Source organism: Enhydra lutris, unplaced genomic scaffold (genome assembly GCF_002288905.1).
Source record: "Enhydra lutris kenyoni isolate GAN:26980312 unplaced genomic scaffold, ASM228890v2 scaffoldscaffold46, whole genome shotgun sequence".
In the NCBI taxonomy this organism is placed as follows: domain Eukaryota; kingdom Metazoa; phylum Chordata; class Mammalia; order Carnivora; family Mustelidae; genus Enhydra; species Enhydra lutris.
Genome location: NW_019154130.1, coordinates 14,401,506 through 14,419,139, shown reverse-complemented (window position 1 = coordinate 14,419,139; position 17,634 = coordinate 14,401,506). Strand labels below are relative to the sequence as shown.

Sequence of the window (17,634 nt, the reverse complement as noted above, 5' to 3'; positions counted from 1 at the left end):
GCTCCTCTCCGAGCTGTTTCTAGAATCCCTCAGAGACCAATTTGAGGGTCGGAAGCTGACTTCAGCATCGAGAAACATGCAACTCCACATGGAAGGTATAATTATGGGCTGTGCTTAGGAAGACATTTCATGTATACTTTCAGGGACAGTTGTGAAAGATCTTGGCTTTTCTTCTCTCCCCCCACCCTCCCCGCCCCTCTATTTTGGTGTTACGTGGGATACCGAGATGAGTAAAATATAATTCTTAATTCTTCTACTCAAGAGGCAAGTCTCATGGAGAAGATGAATTATGCATTCGGGTATTTACCACCTCAAATAGAGAGTGGGGTGTGCCAGGAGAGGAGTACGTTTATGCTTTGGATCTAGAGCAAGGAGAGCTTCCTTGCGAGAGGAGAAATTGAGCAAGGTTTTAGGGAGAATGTGGTCTTTTGAGTTCATCCTTGAAGGCTGAGTAAGATTTGGGTTTGCAGGGTAGGGGAGGTAGGGGAGGTAGGGGAGGAGAGCGCGGGCCAGTACAGGAGACTGTATAAGCCCAGGTATGGAAGGACCAAAGCACAACACTTAAATGGGGAATGGCAACAATTTTTCTAGCTTAGTTCTTGTTTTTTCTATTTTCTAACCTTATTTATAGATAGATTCATCAGATTCGAGTTTCAGTTTCCTAATGAGCACCCCAAACATGTAACTTATTGTTTAGACTTTTAAGGAGAGGAAATGTTTCCTTGATTGAGTTTTCCTGTGGTCCCTCAGGGGACCTCATTCCATTTCTGCTCCCAGGGGAGGCTCTGACAGTCTAGCTACATCCCATTCAGTCCAGTTGTTTTTGGAAAATTGCCTTTTCCCCTTCAGCCTTTCCAAGTGAGTACTCATAGGAACTTTAACTATTAAGAGTATTTTTCCCCAAGGTCTAAAGTGGGTCAAATCTTCGCTCTGTAAGCAGTCAGAAAGCAAGACATAATTTGGAACTGGGAATCTGGGTTGGGCCTCTCTCCAGCCGGTAGCCTGTTTGGTTGCTTATCGAGATCAGAGATGGGCTCACTTCCTCCTTCTGGACTGGTGACTGGGGGGCTTCTGAAATGGGCCTGTGCTCTCCCGGCAGGGCGCGGGCCGACCAGCGGATCACCGAGTCCCGCCAGGTGGTGGAGCTGGCGGTGAAGGAGCACAAGGCTGAGATCCTTGCTCTGCAGCAGGCCCTCAAGGAGCAGAAGCTGAAGGCTGAGAGCCTCTCCGACAAGGTCAGCGCCCATCCCTTCTGCTTTTAGGAGGACATCTTCATCTCCCTCTTGTATTTATTTATTTTTTATTTTTTAAAGATTTTATTTATTTATTTGACAGACAGGTCACAAGTAAGGCAGAGAGGCAGGCAGGGAGAGAGAGGAGGAAGGAGGCTCCCTGCTGAGCAGAGACCGCCCCCCCCCGACGTAGGGCTCGAACCCAGGACCCTGGGATCATGAACCAAGCTGAAGGCAGAGGCTTTAACCCACTGAGCCACCCAGGCACCCCCATCTCCCTCTTTTAGAGGGCATAGTTGACCCATGCCCAGGTGCAATCCACGGTCTGCATATTTCACGAATGCACATTTACTCTGTCCTGTCAAGTCGCAGGGTCAGTCTCCACATGGGACCTCCTGGGTTGGCGAGAGCGTGGGAGGTGTGGTGGGGACTGGTGTGTCACGGTCTGTTGGTGACTATCCGGGCCCCTGAGGTCTGGATTCTGATCTGGCCACACTGCTTTCTCGTTTTCTGGGCACCTGATTTGAGATTTAATCTCTGGGTTGGTTGCAGGCTTTAATGTCGAGCATTCTTGGGAAGTGCTCAGCGGCAAGGACTAATGCTCCTTCCGTTGCTGCCACAGCGGATAGCCTGGCCTCTCTCTGTTCCGAGGCCAGGGCCACAAGAGAGTCTGATGGCCATGTGAGTCCTCAGTGTTCTATGTTGGAAATAGGCCGTGCCGTGTTCTGGAGGTTTATCTAAGTCTTGAAAGAGATTTCAAACAGATGCTCCAGTGTTCCAGATAACAAGAATGCAGATCAAAGAAATTTCATGTATAGACCCAGGCTCACACACACACATGCTTTTTCACAAACATATGCATAAAATAAAGCAAGAATCTGAATTTCATATTTTGTGTAACTCCTTGTTATTTCATGATTATAAAAGTAACTATTTGGGGTCACTGTGGCAGATCTAGAAACCAGGGAGAAATAAAGGAAAAGATGACTGGCAATCCACCACTGATCTATCAGAATAAATTTAGATTCTTATTATGTAAACAACTTTATAGCTTTAAAAAAAAACACCGTAGAACTAGGAGCTTTTTCCTCAGTTACTGACTGATCAGTGTTTTGAATGTGTAGTTCTTAAAAAAACCTCAACAACACAGAAATATCTATTTAATCATTTAATCATTCTACTTGTGTTGGAACTTTGAGCTTCTTTCGATTTTCTGCTGTGGTGTTATAAATCTTTATGGATACCCATGATTATTTTCTTATAAAAATAAAATTTCACGGAAATAAAATTATTGGATTCAAGGCTAGAGCTTGCCACTCAGGAGCACTCTGGAGTTCCTTGATACTGGCTTACTTTTTTTTTTTTTTAACCCATGAGGAAATTAGTATATTATTTAGAGGTAAAGGAACCCTTTTGTGATTGAATTTGAATATTTTTTTCTATTTGATTGTTCTTAGAGTATCCATAGCAAAGTTCTGCCCATCCTTTAAGATTCCAGACATTGGAGCGCCTGGGTAGCTCATTCGGTTAAGTGTCTGGCTCTTGATCTCAGCTCAGGTCTTGATCTCAGAGTTATAAGTTCAGGCCCCAAGTTGGGCTCCACGCTGGGTGCAGAACTCACTTTAAATAAAAAACAAACCTCACTCTAGACGTTGATGTAATCTTTTCTAGACAACTGGTAATTCAGGAAGACTTTCTCTTCTCCATACCCCTTTTATCAAAAATATTACGTGACAAAGCAATCCTCATTTGTGTACATGTCTAGTTATGGGCTGCTCTCTGCCTTTGGATTTTATATAAGATTCTTAAGAGAGTTCGTCCATTTTTTTTCATCCCCAAGAGCCCTGATGTAATGCTGTGCAAATAGTAAGCATTCAGCATTTGATTACTTAATTACTTTCAGTCAAAGTGATCATCCTTGTCTTAGAACTTGTCTAAGGCATGTGACCCATGCCTTAGAAATAACCCTATCCCCTGTGACATGGACCTTTGTGTTATACTTTTGGAAAACAATATTTATTTATTTATTCATTCATTTATTTTTTGAAAGATTTTATCTATGAGAGAGAGAGAGAGAGAGAGCATGGGCATGTGAGACTCCGCATGAGTGGGGGGAGGGGCAGAGGCAGAGGGAGAGGGAGAAGCAGACTCCTTGTTGAATGTGGGGCCCAATCCCAAGACCCTGAGATCATGACGTGAGCCGAAGGCAGGGCGCTCAACCGACTGAGCCACCCAGGCGCTCCTAGAAAACAATATTTATACTCTGATCTTCAGAACCTGATTCTTTATATTTGAAAATTTGTGGGTATTTGCAAAAGTCATCAGCATCTAGCATTCCTAAATATGATATTATGGCCAATTTTTCCAAATGCCCAGCTCAATGACCTGGAGAAGAAACATGCCATGCTTGAAATGAACGCCCGCAGTTTACAGCAGAAACTGGAGACTGAACGGGAGCTCAAACAGAGGCTTCTGGAAGAGGTGAGTCTGTGTGACACCTGAGAAACCCGGCCAGGTAGAATTCTGAAGGTGAAAATTTGTTGTGTTAAGTGATCAGATCCAGATCAGACATCATTGTTTTGAAGTTTGAGTTTTCAAGAAAGAGTAAAGTGGTCACTTAATACTTTTTTGAAGGCATTTACCATGTTCAAAGAACGTGTCACAAAGGCCAAAAGATCTTTGTCACTTGCATCCGCTCACGTGGTGCTTAAAAGAATGTTGAGCACCAATGAGTATGTGCCAAATGGAAGTTTGTTAAATAGACATACGGGTGACTGAATACTGAATGAAATTGTGCTTTTAGAGTTAATATCTAAGGTATACTTGCTTTTCGGGCTGATAAACATCTGTGCACATTGGCTTCACGCACAGGGCAGGGACTTGGCCAGATTTATGCTATGTACTAAATGTCATGAGGACTTTTCATCATCCATTTAATTCAGTTAAAAAAAAGTTAGGCCCTGCCTTTGAGACATGGAATGGAAAACTTCTGAACCCATCCCTTATATTATTTCCTGGACGTTTTAGCAGAAATCTGAAAGTCTCTCTTTAAGTTGATGACTACTTCGCACTCCCAACCAAAGCCCTCCCTTATATGTTGAATCACTAATGATTCTGCTTTGTTCATTAGAACTGACCAACCAGGACAAATATATTTTCTAAAGACATTTAATGGGAAACAGGACTCCAAGAATGTTCTGTTTAGCCCATAGTGAACCTGATAGTTCAATTAACCAGCTCACCTTTTCTGGTTAGTTGAGGTTTTATTATATGATGCCTCCCGAAGGACCCTGCTGATAGAAATAATATTGCTAAGCTATTAACTTTGAAAAGTGTGGTGAAAATTTCGCAGGTGCGTATGAAATATTTTACAGAATAAGACTGTAAAAAAAAATGGGTGGGAGTTTGGGAGTGTTCTGGAGATGGATGACTGTGACGGTTGCCTAACACCGAACATGTCCTTGGTGCTGCGGAACTGTCCACTTAAAAATGGTTAAAATGGTAAATTTTATGTATATTGTATCACAACAAAGATTTTACAACAAAATTAATCATATACACACAGGGAAGTTCACCAAAGGCAGGCTTAAGAACGCTGTCATAAAAATTTAAAGATCTACCTGGTGGTCAAGTAAGGAATGATGGTCTTTTATCTGGAATGAGTAGACAAACGCCCCCACTTAGGCACATGTTGGAAACAGAACAGAAATCATCAGTGATGTTGTCTGGTCCTATTTTCCTTCCGAAGAAAGAGAGTTGGTTCTGACAGCTCGACACTTTGGTCCAAGGTTACATGGTGACTCAGTGACAAATCTTGGAATAGCAGGCTGGGATCCTGATTCAGTCCCCTCCTTCTCACTTCCATACGACACGAGAACATTTCCAGCTTCCCAGTCTGTGCCTCGCAGATAGAGTTTTGAGCACAGACATCTGGCTGACACTGAGTTTGAGGCAGATTTCACTGACAGTTGAAACCATTATGAAACAAAGAATGATATTTATCGTTCAGGATGTGGCTAGGACCCCTGGGCCTGCTGTGCACTTTTTTATAACCATGTGACCAAGGGCTTAACCTGAGTGTTCTTTTTTTTTTTTTTTTTTTTGATACTTTTATTTTTTTTAAAGGGGGGGACGCCTGATTAATTATCATCACAGTGAAAATATAAAACATTTTCATCATCCAAAAAAGTTCCCTATGCCTCTTCTAGTCAATACCTTCTCACCCTGGCCCCAGGAACCCACGGATCTGCTTGATTTTTGTCACTACTGATAGCTTTTCTTTTCTAGAATTTCCTAGAAGTGGAGTCATACTATATATACTCCTTGTATCTGAATTCTTTATTTTTTTTTTTTAATTTTTAAAGATTATTTTAGAGAGAGAGTGTGTGTGAGTGGGGTAGGGGCAGGGGGATACGGAGAGAGAGAATCTCAAGCAGACTCCCCATTGAAGATGGAGCCCAACTTGGGGCTCCATTTTGTGACCCTGAGCTTATGACCTGAGCTGAAACCAAGAGTCAGACGCTTAACTCACTGAGCCACCCAGGCGCTCTTCGATTCTTTGGTTTAGTTGAGCATGTTTTTTGGGATTTATCTGTGTTGGTGAATGCACTAGAAGTTCATTGCTTTTTATTACTAAGCAGTAATTCATTGTATGGGTATACCATAATTTATCCGCTCCCCTGTTGATGATCCTTTGAATAGTTTCCAGTGTTTAGTTATTATACATAAATCTGCTGTGAAAACTTGTGGGCAAATCTTTGTGTAGATATATTTTCATTCCTCTAGAAGGAGCATTGCTGGATCCCACGTATAGGTTGATAACCAAGTAGTTGTTCCAGTTTGCACGCCCAACAGCAGTTCCAAACTGTAATGCTTGGCATTGTTTAGTCTTTCTAGTGTGTCAATTACAATATCACATTGTGGTTTTAATTTGCATTTTTTTAATAATGAAAGATGATAAGTATCTTTTCATGTCTTTGTCATTCATATGTCTTTTGGGAAGTGTAAGTTCAAATCTTTTGGGTAATTACTTCTGAGTAAAGTTGTTAGGATTTTTATTTATTTATTTATTTATTTAAAGATTTTATTTATTTATTTGACAGACAGAGATCACAAGTAGGCAGAGAGGCAGGCAGAGAGAGAAGGAGGGGAAGCAGGCTCCCCGTGGAGCAGAGAACCCGATGTGGGGCTCGATCCCAGGACCCTGGGATCAGGACCTGAGCCGAAGGCAGAGGCTTTAACACACTGAGCCACCCAGGTGCCCCAAAGATTTTTTGATACTAACTCTTTGCCAGATATATGGATGGTAAATCTTTCACCCAGTCTGTAGCTTGTGTTGTCTTTTAAAACAGTATCTTTCAAAGTGCAAATGTTCTTAATTTTTATGAAGTCAGATTTATCAGTTTTTTAAAAATGGCTTGTTTTCTGTGTCCTAGTTAAGAAATCTATGCTTACCCTAAAGTTGAAGATATTTTCTTCTCTCTGTACTCCTAGAAGTTTTATAGTTTTAGCTTTCATATGGAGATCTAGGATGTATTCTGAGTTTATTTTTATGTATGGTATGAGAGGACAGGTTCACTGTTTTCCATAGAACTATCCTGTTACTCTGGTACCATTTGTTAAAGACTCTTTTCCTTGTTAAATTTTCTTTCTTTCTTTTTTTTTTTTTTTTAAGATTTTATTTATTTATTTGACAGAGAGAAAGAGAGCACAAGCAGGGGGAGAGGCAGAGGGAGAGGAGAAGCAGGCTCCCTGCAGAGCAGGGGAAGCCCGATATGGGACTCGATCCCAGGACTCAGGGATCATGACCTGGGTTGAAGGCAATGGGTTAACCAACTGAGCCACCCAGTTGCCCCCCTCGTTAAATTTTCTTTTTACAAAGTCATCTACATGTCTATCCTTGTTCTGTTACCAGACCATCTGATTATAACACATCTTGAAATCAAGAGATAGTGTAGTGTGTGTGTGTGTTATCTGATAAGTGTCCTCTTTAATCCCCATCCCCTATTTCTCCCATCCTCCCACTCACCTCCCCTCTGGTAGCCATCAGTTTGTTCTCCATAGATAAAGAGTCTGTTTCTTGTTTTTCTCTCTTCCCTTTTTTGTAGTTGCTCATTTGTCTTCTTTCTTCAGTTAACCCAAGTGTCCTCTTCAGGAGGTACAGAGACCTATAAAGGGGGCCAGAATCACGGCCTCAGAATTGGGAAGAGTTTTTTTTATGTCATGCAACCCAAATTCCCAGCCCTTGTTCCATTGTTCTCTTCATCCCTGCCCCTGGCAGATTTTGCTAATGGACATTTCTTCTAAATCTTTCCTCTTGGGCCCAAAATGGCTTCAGAACCTTTTTTGACATGGCACTTGACAGCCACTATCAGTCCATTGGAAGTCATGACAAAGATGAAAATCCATTTGCTAATTCTGGTCAAATTAACCTAAGGCAGAGAGAATCCCTTCCCCAACATTCCCCACCAGTGCACCTGGCTGGACCTCAGCCTGAGTGCACAGTGTTTTTGGATATTCCAACCCACTTTTTCCAGTAAATTTAATTCTCAGGAAGTCCTGTCTTATTTTGAATTAAAGCTTGTAACTTTCAGCCACTGGTTCTATTTCATTGGAACATTTGAAAATAGAGCAGTCTGATATTAAAGAGAGTAATGCTGATTAGTGATCAAATTACTTAATGGATAATTTAAAAAATAATGCTTCCTTAACAACTGCTATGTGCCAGGTGCCCTTCTGCGTACTTTCCATGAATTGGCTCCTATGTGACAGTTCTATGAGGAAACTACTTCTTTTATCTCTGTGACGGTCACTTAGATATCTAAGTCGCTCTCCCACTCCAGACTGCCCTGCCTTTCCTAAGAGAAACATTTCAAGTCCCTCCAAGTTTGAAATGTTCTTTTCTGGTAGATTTATCTTTCCAAAGAGACTTTCTAGAAGCCCGCATGGTCTGAACAACATGGAGTACTGTGGGACATCTCCAGTTCCATTCCAAGCTCTATAAGCCTCTGCCAATTACCCTGGGCTCTTTGGGTACCTTTGTTGCATCATTGACACCCACTGACCTGTTACATGGCCACCAACCGTTCCATAGATTTGGGTTTTTTTTTTTAAATAAACATCTTTATATTCTGTTTATCAGTCAATGTTTTGTGTTTTTTTTTGTTTTTTGTTTTTTAAGATTTTATTTATTTGAGAGTGATCATGAGCAGGGCAGGGAGGAGCAGAGGCAGAGGGAGAAACAGACTCCCCACTGAGTAGGGAGCTCGACACACACCGGGCTGGATCCCAGGACACCGGGATCATTACCTGAGCCGAAGGCAGACGCTTTACCACCGACGAAGCCATGCAGGCTCCCCTATCAGTCAGTGTTTTTAAAAATACTGTCCTTTTGAACTTTCTCTAGTTGGTTTTGATCCATCCTTTCAGCCACCAGGGTTGTCTGGTGCTCTGGTCCTGGTATCCAACTCCTTCGTGCACCCTGCCAGTCTCCTGTCCCCCTTGTGAAACTGTCGGACAGATGAAAGCACAGAGCTAACGCTCTCTTTCAGTCCGACACTGACCCGTGAATAGCCCCATTTGCTTCTCTCTGGGAAGCAGGTAAATGGTTTTGAAAAAATATTCCGCTGAGCACCAACCTGCCACTCTTGTTTTTTATTATAGTAAATAAGCAGCCTGTTTCTTGGAAAGCTAACGGACAGTTGATGCATTTGTTCTAGAGAAATATTTTGGGCCCGGCTGTCCCCAAACCGATTCTTGTCCCCAGCTCCTGTTTCTCTGCTTCCTGCCTAGTAATTAATGTTGTTCTAAAATAGTGGGAAGAAACTAAAGAGGGTAATTTGCAGAAATCACTTGCACTGTAGGGGACTGATAGCTCCCTTTAAGAGGTAATTTTAGCTGTTTTCTCTGCTCCCCTCCCCCCCCCAATATTTTAGGGGTTTCTATGGTTTGAGTCAGAAATTCCAGGTTGGTATATAGGCCAGGTGATCTCTAGTTGATGGCAGTATCTCTTGCTTTATGGAGGACTGATGAGGGGAGGCTGGTGGAGGAGGTCTGCACAGGGAAGACAGTGGGGTAGGGAGGGAGAGGGGAGTCTGAACCGGATGGAGGGAAGGGAAGAGAGAGAGACTGCTAAAATTCCTTGAGCATCTATGGTACACTGGGCACAGTGCTCAGTACATCGCCCAGTCGTGGGGGGGGGGGCGGTCATTATACCCACTTTCAGATGAAGACACCAAGGCTTCTAGAGCCAATATGAGCTGCCCTATGGTCCTATGACTGGTACATGTTAGAGTCCTCATTCATACTAGCGTCTGTAGCATTCCAAAGCCTACGTTCGTCCCACCACACTGTGATGCCTCAAGGAATCTGCTTCCCCTCAAGAAGAAGGGCCATTGAGGAGTAGAGATGGAAAGAGAAACAAAACATAGGTTGAGGGAAGCGAATGAGATGAAGAGGGTCAGCAAGTTTTGAGGTTGTTGGTGGCCCTTGGCCTTCTAGGGCTGAGGACACGAAGATTTGCTGTGGCCTGTCGGAAAATGCCCATGGCCGTGTTTACTCTCCTCTGGAGCTCTGTCCTAGAGTCTGCAGAGATTCTAGGCTATCACGGGAGGGGGTAATAGGGCCGCCTACATGGCAGTTGGATTGTCACCCTGGGGTCAGATGACATCAGGTGGTGTCTCTTCAGGGTAGCTGCTCTCTCCTGCTTTTTTAGAAACAGAAGCATTTTAGGAAAGAGAGCCATAAAACCAGCATCTTTATAGCCTGCCTTATTTTCTGGTTGACTTCCATTATAAAAATCGGAGAGATTTTCAGCACAGAACTATTTCCAAAACACTAAAGTGATCCCCCCCCCCCCCCCCGCCTCCACTGGCCCCCTGGGTTTTTACTGATTCTTGTGCTGAATCTGGGCTCTTCCTCTTCCTTCCTCCCCATACTGCAGAAGCGTCTCCTATGATTGTGGCTATTTGTGTCCTGGTTGGGGGTCCCTCACCCTGAGGAGGTACTCCTTAAAGTGAGAGGTGACATGATTCCCCTTTGCGCATCCACACTACCTGAACAAAGCGATCTCTCACAATAGCATCTGAGACCTTACAAAGCAAAGCTAAGGCAGATTGGAGCTTAGCTGTCATGGCAGTAATTCACAGCATCTTCGATGTCAACTCAGATGGGCCAAGTGTCCTTAACTGTAACGGAATGGAAAGGCGGACATGGCGGCCTGGTCTTCCTCTTACAGTGGGGATCCTGTGACTTGCTGGCCATCCAAGATTTCTGGGCATATTCTTTTTAATTATGCCACGCGTCTGTCGGGGACAGAAGACAGTCGGTAATTCTGGAACGAGAGGATTTCAGAAGCCGAAATTTGGCGCCACGCCTGCGATTAGTTTGGTGACAAGAACAGTGGGGGCACGAGTTGTATTGTCCGTGGTATCGAGACTCTGGCCTTTCCCCCCACTAGCAAGCCAAATTACAGCAGCAGATGGACATGCAGAAGAACCACATCTTCCGTCTGACTCAAGGGCTGCAAGAAGCTCTGGACCGGGCGGATCTGCTGAAGACGGAAAGGAGCGATCTGGAATACCAGCTAGAAAACATTCAGGTGAGAACCGGCAGAGGGAATTTACTTAGAAATTGCCTGCGGATGCAGAGCGTCATGGCTGAAAGCCATCTGGTGAAATGATGAGAGTGATCTCTTTATACTGTGTGTTTCCCCCATATTTCATTATGAAAATTTCCAAACCTTCAGAGAAGTTAGAACATACCTGTAATGATCAGCTCTGAGATTCTAATATTTACCCCTGACTTTTTTTTTCCCCCCGTATGCGTATCCATCGATCAGTCCTTTTTTTAGTTTTGTTTTTGGCCATAAGAAAAGGAGTGAGTAAGTAAATATTGGCCCAGTGCGGTCTGTGTTGAATTTTCATAAGCTAGTACCCTCATGACTTAGTTTTTTTATTTTCTTAAAGTACCAAATTTATTTATTTTTAATTTTTTAATTTTTTAAGTTTTAGTTTATTTATTTGACAGAGAGAGAGATCACAAGTAGGCAGAGGGGCAGGCAGAGAGTGGAGTGGGGGGCGGGAAGCAGGCTCCCCACTGAGCAGAGAGCCCGAAGTGGGGCTTGATCCCAGGACCCCGAGATCATGACCTGAGCTAAAGGCAGAGGCTTAACCCACTGAGCCACCCAGGTGCCCCTAAAGTACCAAATTTATTTATTTATTTATTTATTTTTTAAAGATTTATTTATTTATTTATTTGTCAGAGAGAGAGAGAGGGAGAGAGAGCGAGCACAGGCAGACAGAATGGCAGGCAGAGGCAGAGGGAGAAGCAGGTTCTCATCAACATCTCCCACCAAGAGGGTATTCTCATTATAGTTCCTGAACCTATAGGCACACGTCATCATCCCACAGTTGACCTTAGAGCTCACTGTTAGTGTTGTGTTTATTATGGGTTTGGTCATCAACATCTCCCACCAAGAGGGTATTCTCATTATAGTTCCTGAACCTATAGGCACACGTCATCATCCCACAGTTGACCTTAGAGCTCACTGTTAGTGTTGTGTTATGGGTTTGGACAAATGTGTAAGGACCTGGACCCACCATCATAGTATCCCATGGAATATTTTCACTGCCTTACATCAGTATTTTATAAAATCTTCCCAGGCGATTCTAATGCGCAGCCCAGTTGAAGACCAGGGAAGTTCCAGGACCTTTACTCCTACTCCATTCCTCCAGCCTTAGGTGCAGTCTGGGTTCAGTACCAGCATTCTTACCATAGCTTTTTTTTTTAGGTGTGATTTTTATTTATTCTAAAAGAGAGAGAGAGAGAGAGAGAGATTCCTTTAGCACCTTTATTCTGAAGAGCTCTTAATTGCTGTGCTTAGAACCTCTAAACACTGAACATTTGTCAAGCATCAAAATAGCTATCAAAATAAAAAGAGGGACCTGGATCTCAGGAGGCGAGGAGAGCTGTCTGATGGTCTCCCATGAGTGCTGGTGGGTGGGGGGCACATATCCCCTTGATTCTGGGCCTCAATAATGAGTGACCTAGAAACGCTTTTTTTTGTTTTTTTGTTTTTTTTTTTTTTTGAATAAGCAATCAGCTTTTATACCTACAGCAATGCACTTTAAAAAGTAAATACTGCTGGATCCTGTCCTCCATTTGTTGTCAAGTTTTGGGGCCACTTCCCACCCCAACATCAAGCACCCCCTATAATCGTTCTTCTAGAAGGGGCTGTATTCAGGCGCAAAGAGCAATGGCCTCTGCTATCGTCGCTGACCCAGGTCAGGGGGTAACTTAGTGACATGTGGGTGTCTCCTGATTACTAAAGGACCGGGGACCCCGTGTGTGGATCATCCCTCCCTCCTTGGGGGGTTTGGGTCTCCTTCTCTAGCCTACTCAACACAGAGAAGTGAGGTATATAGGAAGTAGCAAAGGCAGCCCAAGGTCATGCCAAGCAACGCATTTCATTTCAGATTAAAAAGAAAAAGTGTGCATGTGTGTGGGTTTTGGCCAGATTTTAGATAGAAAATAGGCTAGTGAGAGCTCTAGAACTAGATTAAAATTCTTTGCCCAAAGTGCTGTCAAAAAATTTGTTTCTGGATTTCAATCCTTGTTGCCCATTTTTTTCTGTGAACAATCAACATTTGTTTTAATGTGAATAATAGCATGGAATACTTTCAGCCCCCCCGAGTTTTACTATTTCAAACAACTGTTCTAGGCCTGCGAGGCATGTGGTATTTATTTACACTGTTGCATGGGTTGTGATGATAGAAATGACAACGACGGTAGCCATGGTTGACATTTATTGAGCCCTTGTAATGTGCCAGGCGCTGTGCCAAGGGTGATATCCGGCTGATCTCATTTAACCCTCACAAGAACTCTTTGAAGTAGGTTGAGAATTATCTCCATTTCACAGATGAGGAGACTGAGGCTCCCTAAGTGGCAGAGTCAGATTTTGAACAGAGCAGCATGCCTCTGGGTGTCCACTGCAGCGTGGATGTAGGGAGCCGTCACTGGGGTACAGCCAGCCGGCCAGCCCTGCCGTGCCAGCCCTTGCCACTGGGCCAGGGAGAGAGGGCTAAGTTGTTGCAGGGAACAGACCTCATGTAGGCCAGGAAGTAGTTTGGGGCATCAGAAAGCAGAATTTCACTCTCTGGTAAGAAGTGAGTGCTCACCGATGACTGGCTCTCGCAACCCTGTTACCAAGGCAACAAAGATGGGCACGTGGGGCGGTGGTGGGCTCTGTCACATGTCCCTCTGAGCCCAAGAACCTCTGCTGGCTATTCCTCTCCCCTTACCCTTCACCCACCCCAGGGTTCATACCCAGGGTGCCAATCCCTGAGGGCAGCTGCCCTGAGTGAGAGGTGTCCTCTCCACCCATAACTCACTGCTTCTCGGGACGAGGCAGAGTGTGTGAGTGACATATACATGTTTGGGTAAGTGCCTCCTTTCTGTGGAGAGGGCCTCCTTCTAGCTCCCTCTCGGGAGGCCATGCTGCATTCTTTTCATGATGCCATCCTGGGCACTCTGTCAGGTGCGCCTGTCAGTCCTGACCTCCAGCTCTCCGTAGAGACCAGCAGAGATCATTTGCAACTTGGCAGCTTGCCTCATAGAATGATAGAGGATAAAGAGTTAAGACCCAGCTAGCTTCAGGCCGGAGCCCTGTGTGTAGTCCGTGCTTAGGAAGCGTACCAGTCTCTTATTGCTGCTGTAACACGTTGCCTCAAATAAGTGGCTTAAAACAGCATGAACTATATCACCTTGGAGTTTTGGATGCCAGGAATCCAAGATGGGTTTTTCTGGGCTGAAACCAGGATGTAGACAGGGCTGTGCTCTGTGGAGCCTCTAGGAGAGAATCGGGTTTCCTTACCTTTCCCAGCTTCTAGAGGCTGCCCAGATTCTTTGGTTCCGGGCCCCTTCCTCCGCCTTCAAAGCTAGCAGCGTGGCATCTTTGACTCTCTCTCTCTCTCTCTGACCCTGACCTGACTTCTGCTGTCACACTGCCTTCCCTCCTCTACTTTTGTCTCTGAAGGACCCTTGTGATAACATCACATCTGCCCAGAAATCCAAGATAATCTCCCCATCTCGGAACTCTTACCTTAGCCCCTCTGCAAAGTCCCTTTTGAGTCCCTTGACTCAATGCCAAGTAATGGATTCACAGGTTCCGGGGATCAGGACACAGACAAGTTGGGGGTGGGGGACTTACTTGGCTCACCATAATAAGCATTAGCTGGGGTTTTTGGTCTTTTTTTTTTTTTTTTTTTTAATTTTTTATTTGAGAGAGAGCAGAACGAGCGAGAACACAAGTTGGGAGAGGGAGAAGCAGACTCCCTGCAGAGCAGGGAGCCTGATGTGGGGCTCTATCCCAGGACCCTAAGATCATGATGTGAGCTGAAGGCAGACACTTAACGGACTGAGCCACCCAGCCACCTGCTTTAGCTGTTTTTATAGAACGGAACAGAAGCAAATTGGCTAGCTTGGGGCTAGAAGAACCAGTAATTTGATCAGTATTGTTACTGATGATGTTTGTTAGGCACTTGCTGTGTAAGCTCACTCTTGCCTCAGGGCCTTTGCATCTTAGTCCCCTTCCCTGGAGCATGTTTCCTTCCAGAACTTGGATGGCTAGCACCTTCTTATCCTTCAGGTCCCAGCTCAGATGTCACCACTCAGAGAGGCCCTTCCTGGTGACCCTTGCTTAGACCAAGTCCCTGACCCATTCCCTTCTCTCACACCATAGCCCCCTGCGTCCTTCTTCGGCATCATCTGTAACTTTTTGTTTGTGGGTTACCCGATGCATGCTGTCTGCGCTCTGCTCCGGGAGTGCCGGGGCCCTGGCTGTCTTGTTCATAGCTGTTCTAGTAGCTGGAACAGAGCAGGGGCACAGTGCGTATCTGTTCTGTGAGTAGGTGAAAGAAGCCAGGTAGGCACAACGCCGTGCATTTAATGCTCACGCTCCCCTCTGTGAGAGGTCCCTTCATTGTCCCATCTCACAGATACGGCAACCAGGGCCTGGAGAGGTTGAAGCGTTGCCTCAGGTCCACGGCGACTGAGTTTATACCCAGGTCAGCCAGCGTTCTTGCTTCCGTCCGCCTCTCTGCCTCGTGGCCTTGAGGTCATCAGAAGCTTCTCGAACCAGCTCTGTGGACGGCTGCAGAACCCTGGCAGGTCCTTTATCTCTGCTGCAGGTTCTGAAAGCAGCTTTTCCGAACCACCGGCTGGCCGCCTTGACGCTGGCTTTCTTCTTATCTAGGTCTGTCGTGTCAAATCTGGACTCCCCTGCCAAGACTAGCTCCATGGAAAAGAAACTTCTCATCAAAAGCAAAGAGCTGCAAGACTCCCAGGACAAGTGTCACAAGGTATTTATTTCCGCAGCCGGCCTCCCTCCTTGCTCCAGGATCCTCCCGTCAATGTACACCAAGGGAGCCGCCCAGGGCCGCTGCTGGCACTGAGCCACCTGATCCATACCGAGCGGGCGAGGCGCTACCTCCCTCGCTGAAGTCTCGCCTCCAGCAGCTCAGAGGGAGATGAATTCAGGCCTTGACGTTGCCGTCAATCCTTTAAATCTTAACCAGAGGAGGCCCTGGATTTAGAACGGCCCGTTCCTCAGCATGACCCAGCCCGATGTCTGCTTCTTCCGGCAGGTGGCGTGGGTCCTCACCTGTGGCCGCGATGCCTCCCATCTGCTTTGAGTGATGCGAAGTCTCTCTTCTTAGTCCTTTAAGCCTCCTGCTTATGTAACTGCGGCCACTGTGTTGACTATGCTCAACGTCTCTTAACGCTCACTGTTCCTGCCCCAGGGCAGCTCTCTGGAAGCTCCTAAAACCCACTCCTTGCCTGGGACTCCTCTAAGAGTGCAGACGAATACATATCTCCTTGCCCTGTCCGGGATTGGTCCTCTAGATCTTTGCAAGGAGATGGGGGGGATCAAGATGGATTTGGGATAAAATTAAAGTGACGCGTGCCAAAAACCCAACCAAACCCAAAAAGCATACAGGTGAAAAATGGTGATTGTGGCTTCCTTGCTCACTGGGCTAGAGAAGTGACCAAGTGTGAACCGAGTCTTGGATGAGAGGAGTGACTTAGCATTGGTGACTGTCCTTACGAAGAACTGTGCACCCCCCTGGGCGAAGAAGCAATGGTATTTCCTTCCCAACCTTTGGCGCATTAGTGCCAGCCCAAGCCACCAGGTGGTTTCGGAGGCTGCTTGAGATTTGATTGCTCCTAACGGACCTCCACGGGCCCTTTTAACCTGTCGATGTGTCTGTTTCAGATGGAGCAGGAAATGACCCGGTTACATCGGAGAGTGTCAGAGGTGGAGGCTGTTCTTAGTCAGAAGGAGGTGGAGCTGAAGGCCTCTGAGACTCAGAGATCCCTCCTGGAGCAGGACCTTGCCACCTACATCACAGAATGCAGTGTGAGCCTTCCCCAAAGCCCCCTTTCCTTGGAGGCGGCCTTGCTGTTGTGTGTGTCTCATCCTGTTTCGTGACGGCTTCATGAGGCACATCACAGCCGATGGCAGAGTGTAGAGACAGAGAGAGAGAGAGGGAGGGAGTGTTCCAAGGCAAGCTGTGTGATTGGCAGGTTAGCCAGGACCAGGCGGGAGGTCCCAGAACAGTGAGGACTGGGCTCCAGCAGTCCAGGTAGGCTGCGGAGCCTGGACGCGGACCTCAACGTCACTGCGGTGAGCGGCCAAGGGGCCGAGCGCCTCTCATCCCAGCCTCTCTGGCCTGTATCCCGTCCACCACCCGCAGCCTCAAGAGCCCGACTCCTAAATGAGCACAGGAACATGTATTTTGAATCTGCCTGAGATCTCTTCCATTGCTTAGAACCAGTGCAGCAACGAGAAAACTCAGCCTGTAAAAAACAAAAGGAAAAAAAAAAACAAACCCAAAAAACAAAAACCTAGGCCCTCGCTCATTATTTACCATATGACTTTTTTTGGTTTTGTTTTGTTTTGTTTTTTCCTTTCCCTCACAAGAGTAGACTGTCTTCTCCATTGTCTCGTTAAATTTTTCATTCAGGTGTTTTTTTAATGTGGCCAATTAAACAGTCTTAAGAAGTTGAATCACACATTTTTCCAGTTTTTTTCACAAGGGAGAGGAAATCTATAGAACGTGGCTGATTAAGAATAACTGCTATGTTTCCATTCCAGATTTGGCTGCTTTCAGTGGTGGGTGAAGTTATTCAGATATGTGTTTCAGATCTGTATTTCAGTGCCACTGAAGCGTTGAGGGAACCTTATGGATGAAAGGTGTCCAGAAAACGTAAGCCAGGAGGTGGAATGAGACTCCTTGGGGTCTTAAATGGCAATTAGGCGAGAAGGAAGTCATTGCTGCTTTGAAAGAGGAATCTATACCGGGGAGTCCTCTAATCCCCGATATTCCAGAAAAGTCTTCGTAGC

General features: G+C 45.4%; 1 protein-coding gene across 1 annotated transcript in view; it reads left to right on the top strand.

Moving 5' to 3' along the window:
• Positions 1 to 17,634, top strand: part of LOC111156397 (citron rho-interacting serine/threonine kinase) — a 219,270-nt gene that overhangs the window by 121,360 nt on the left and 80,276 nt on the right. The window contains 3 exon segments of the mRNA XM_022517252.1: positions 1,100 to 1,235; positions 3,609 to 3,713; positions 10,690 to 10,830. Coding sequence (XP_022372960.1) covers positions 1,100 to 1,235; positions 3,609 to 3,713; positions 10,690 to 10,830 — 382 coding nt within the window.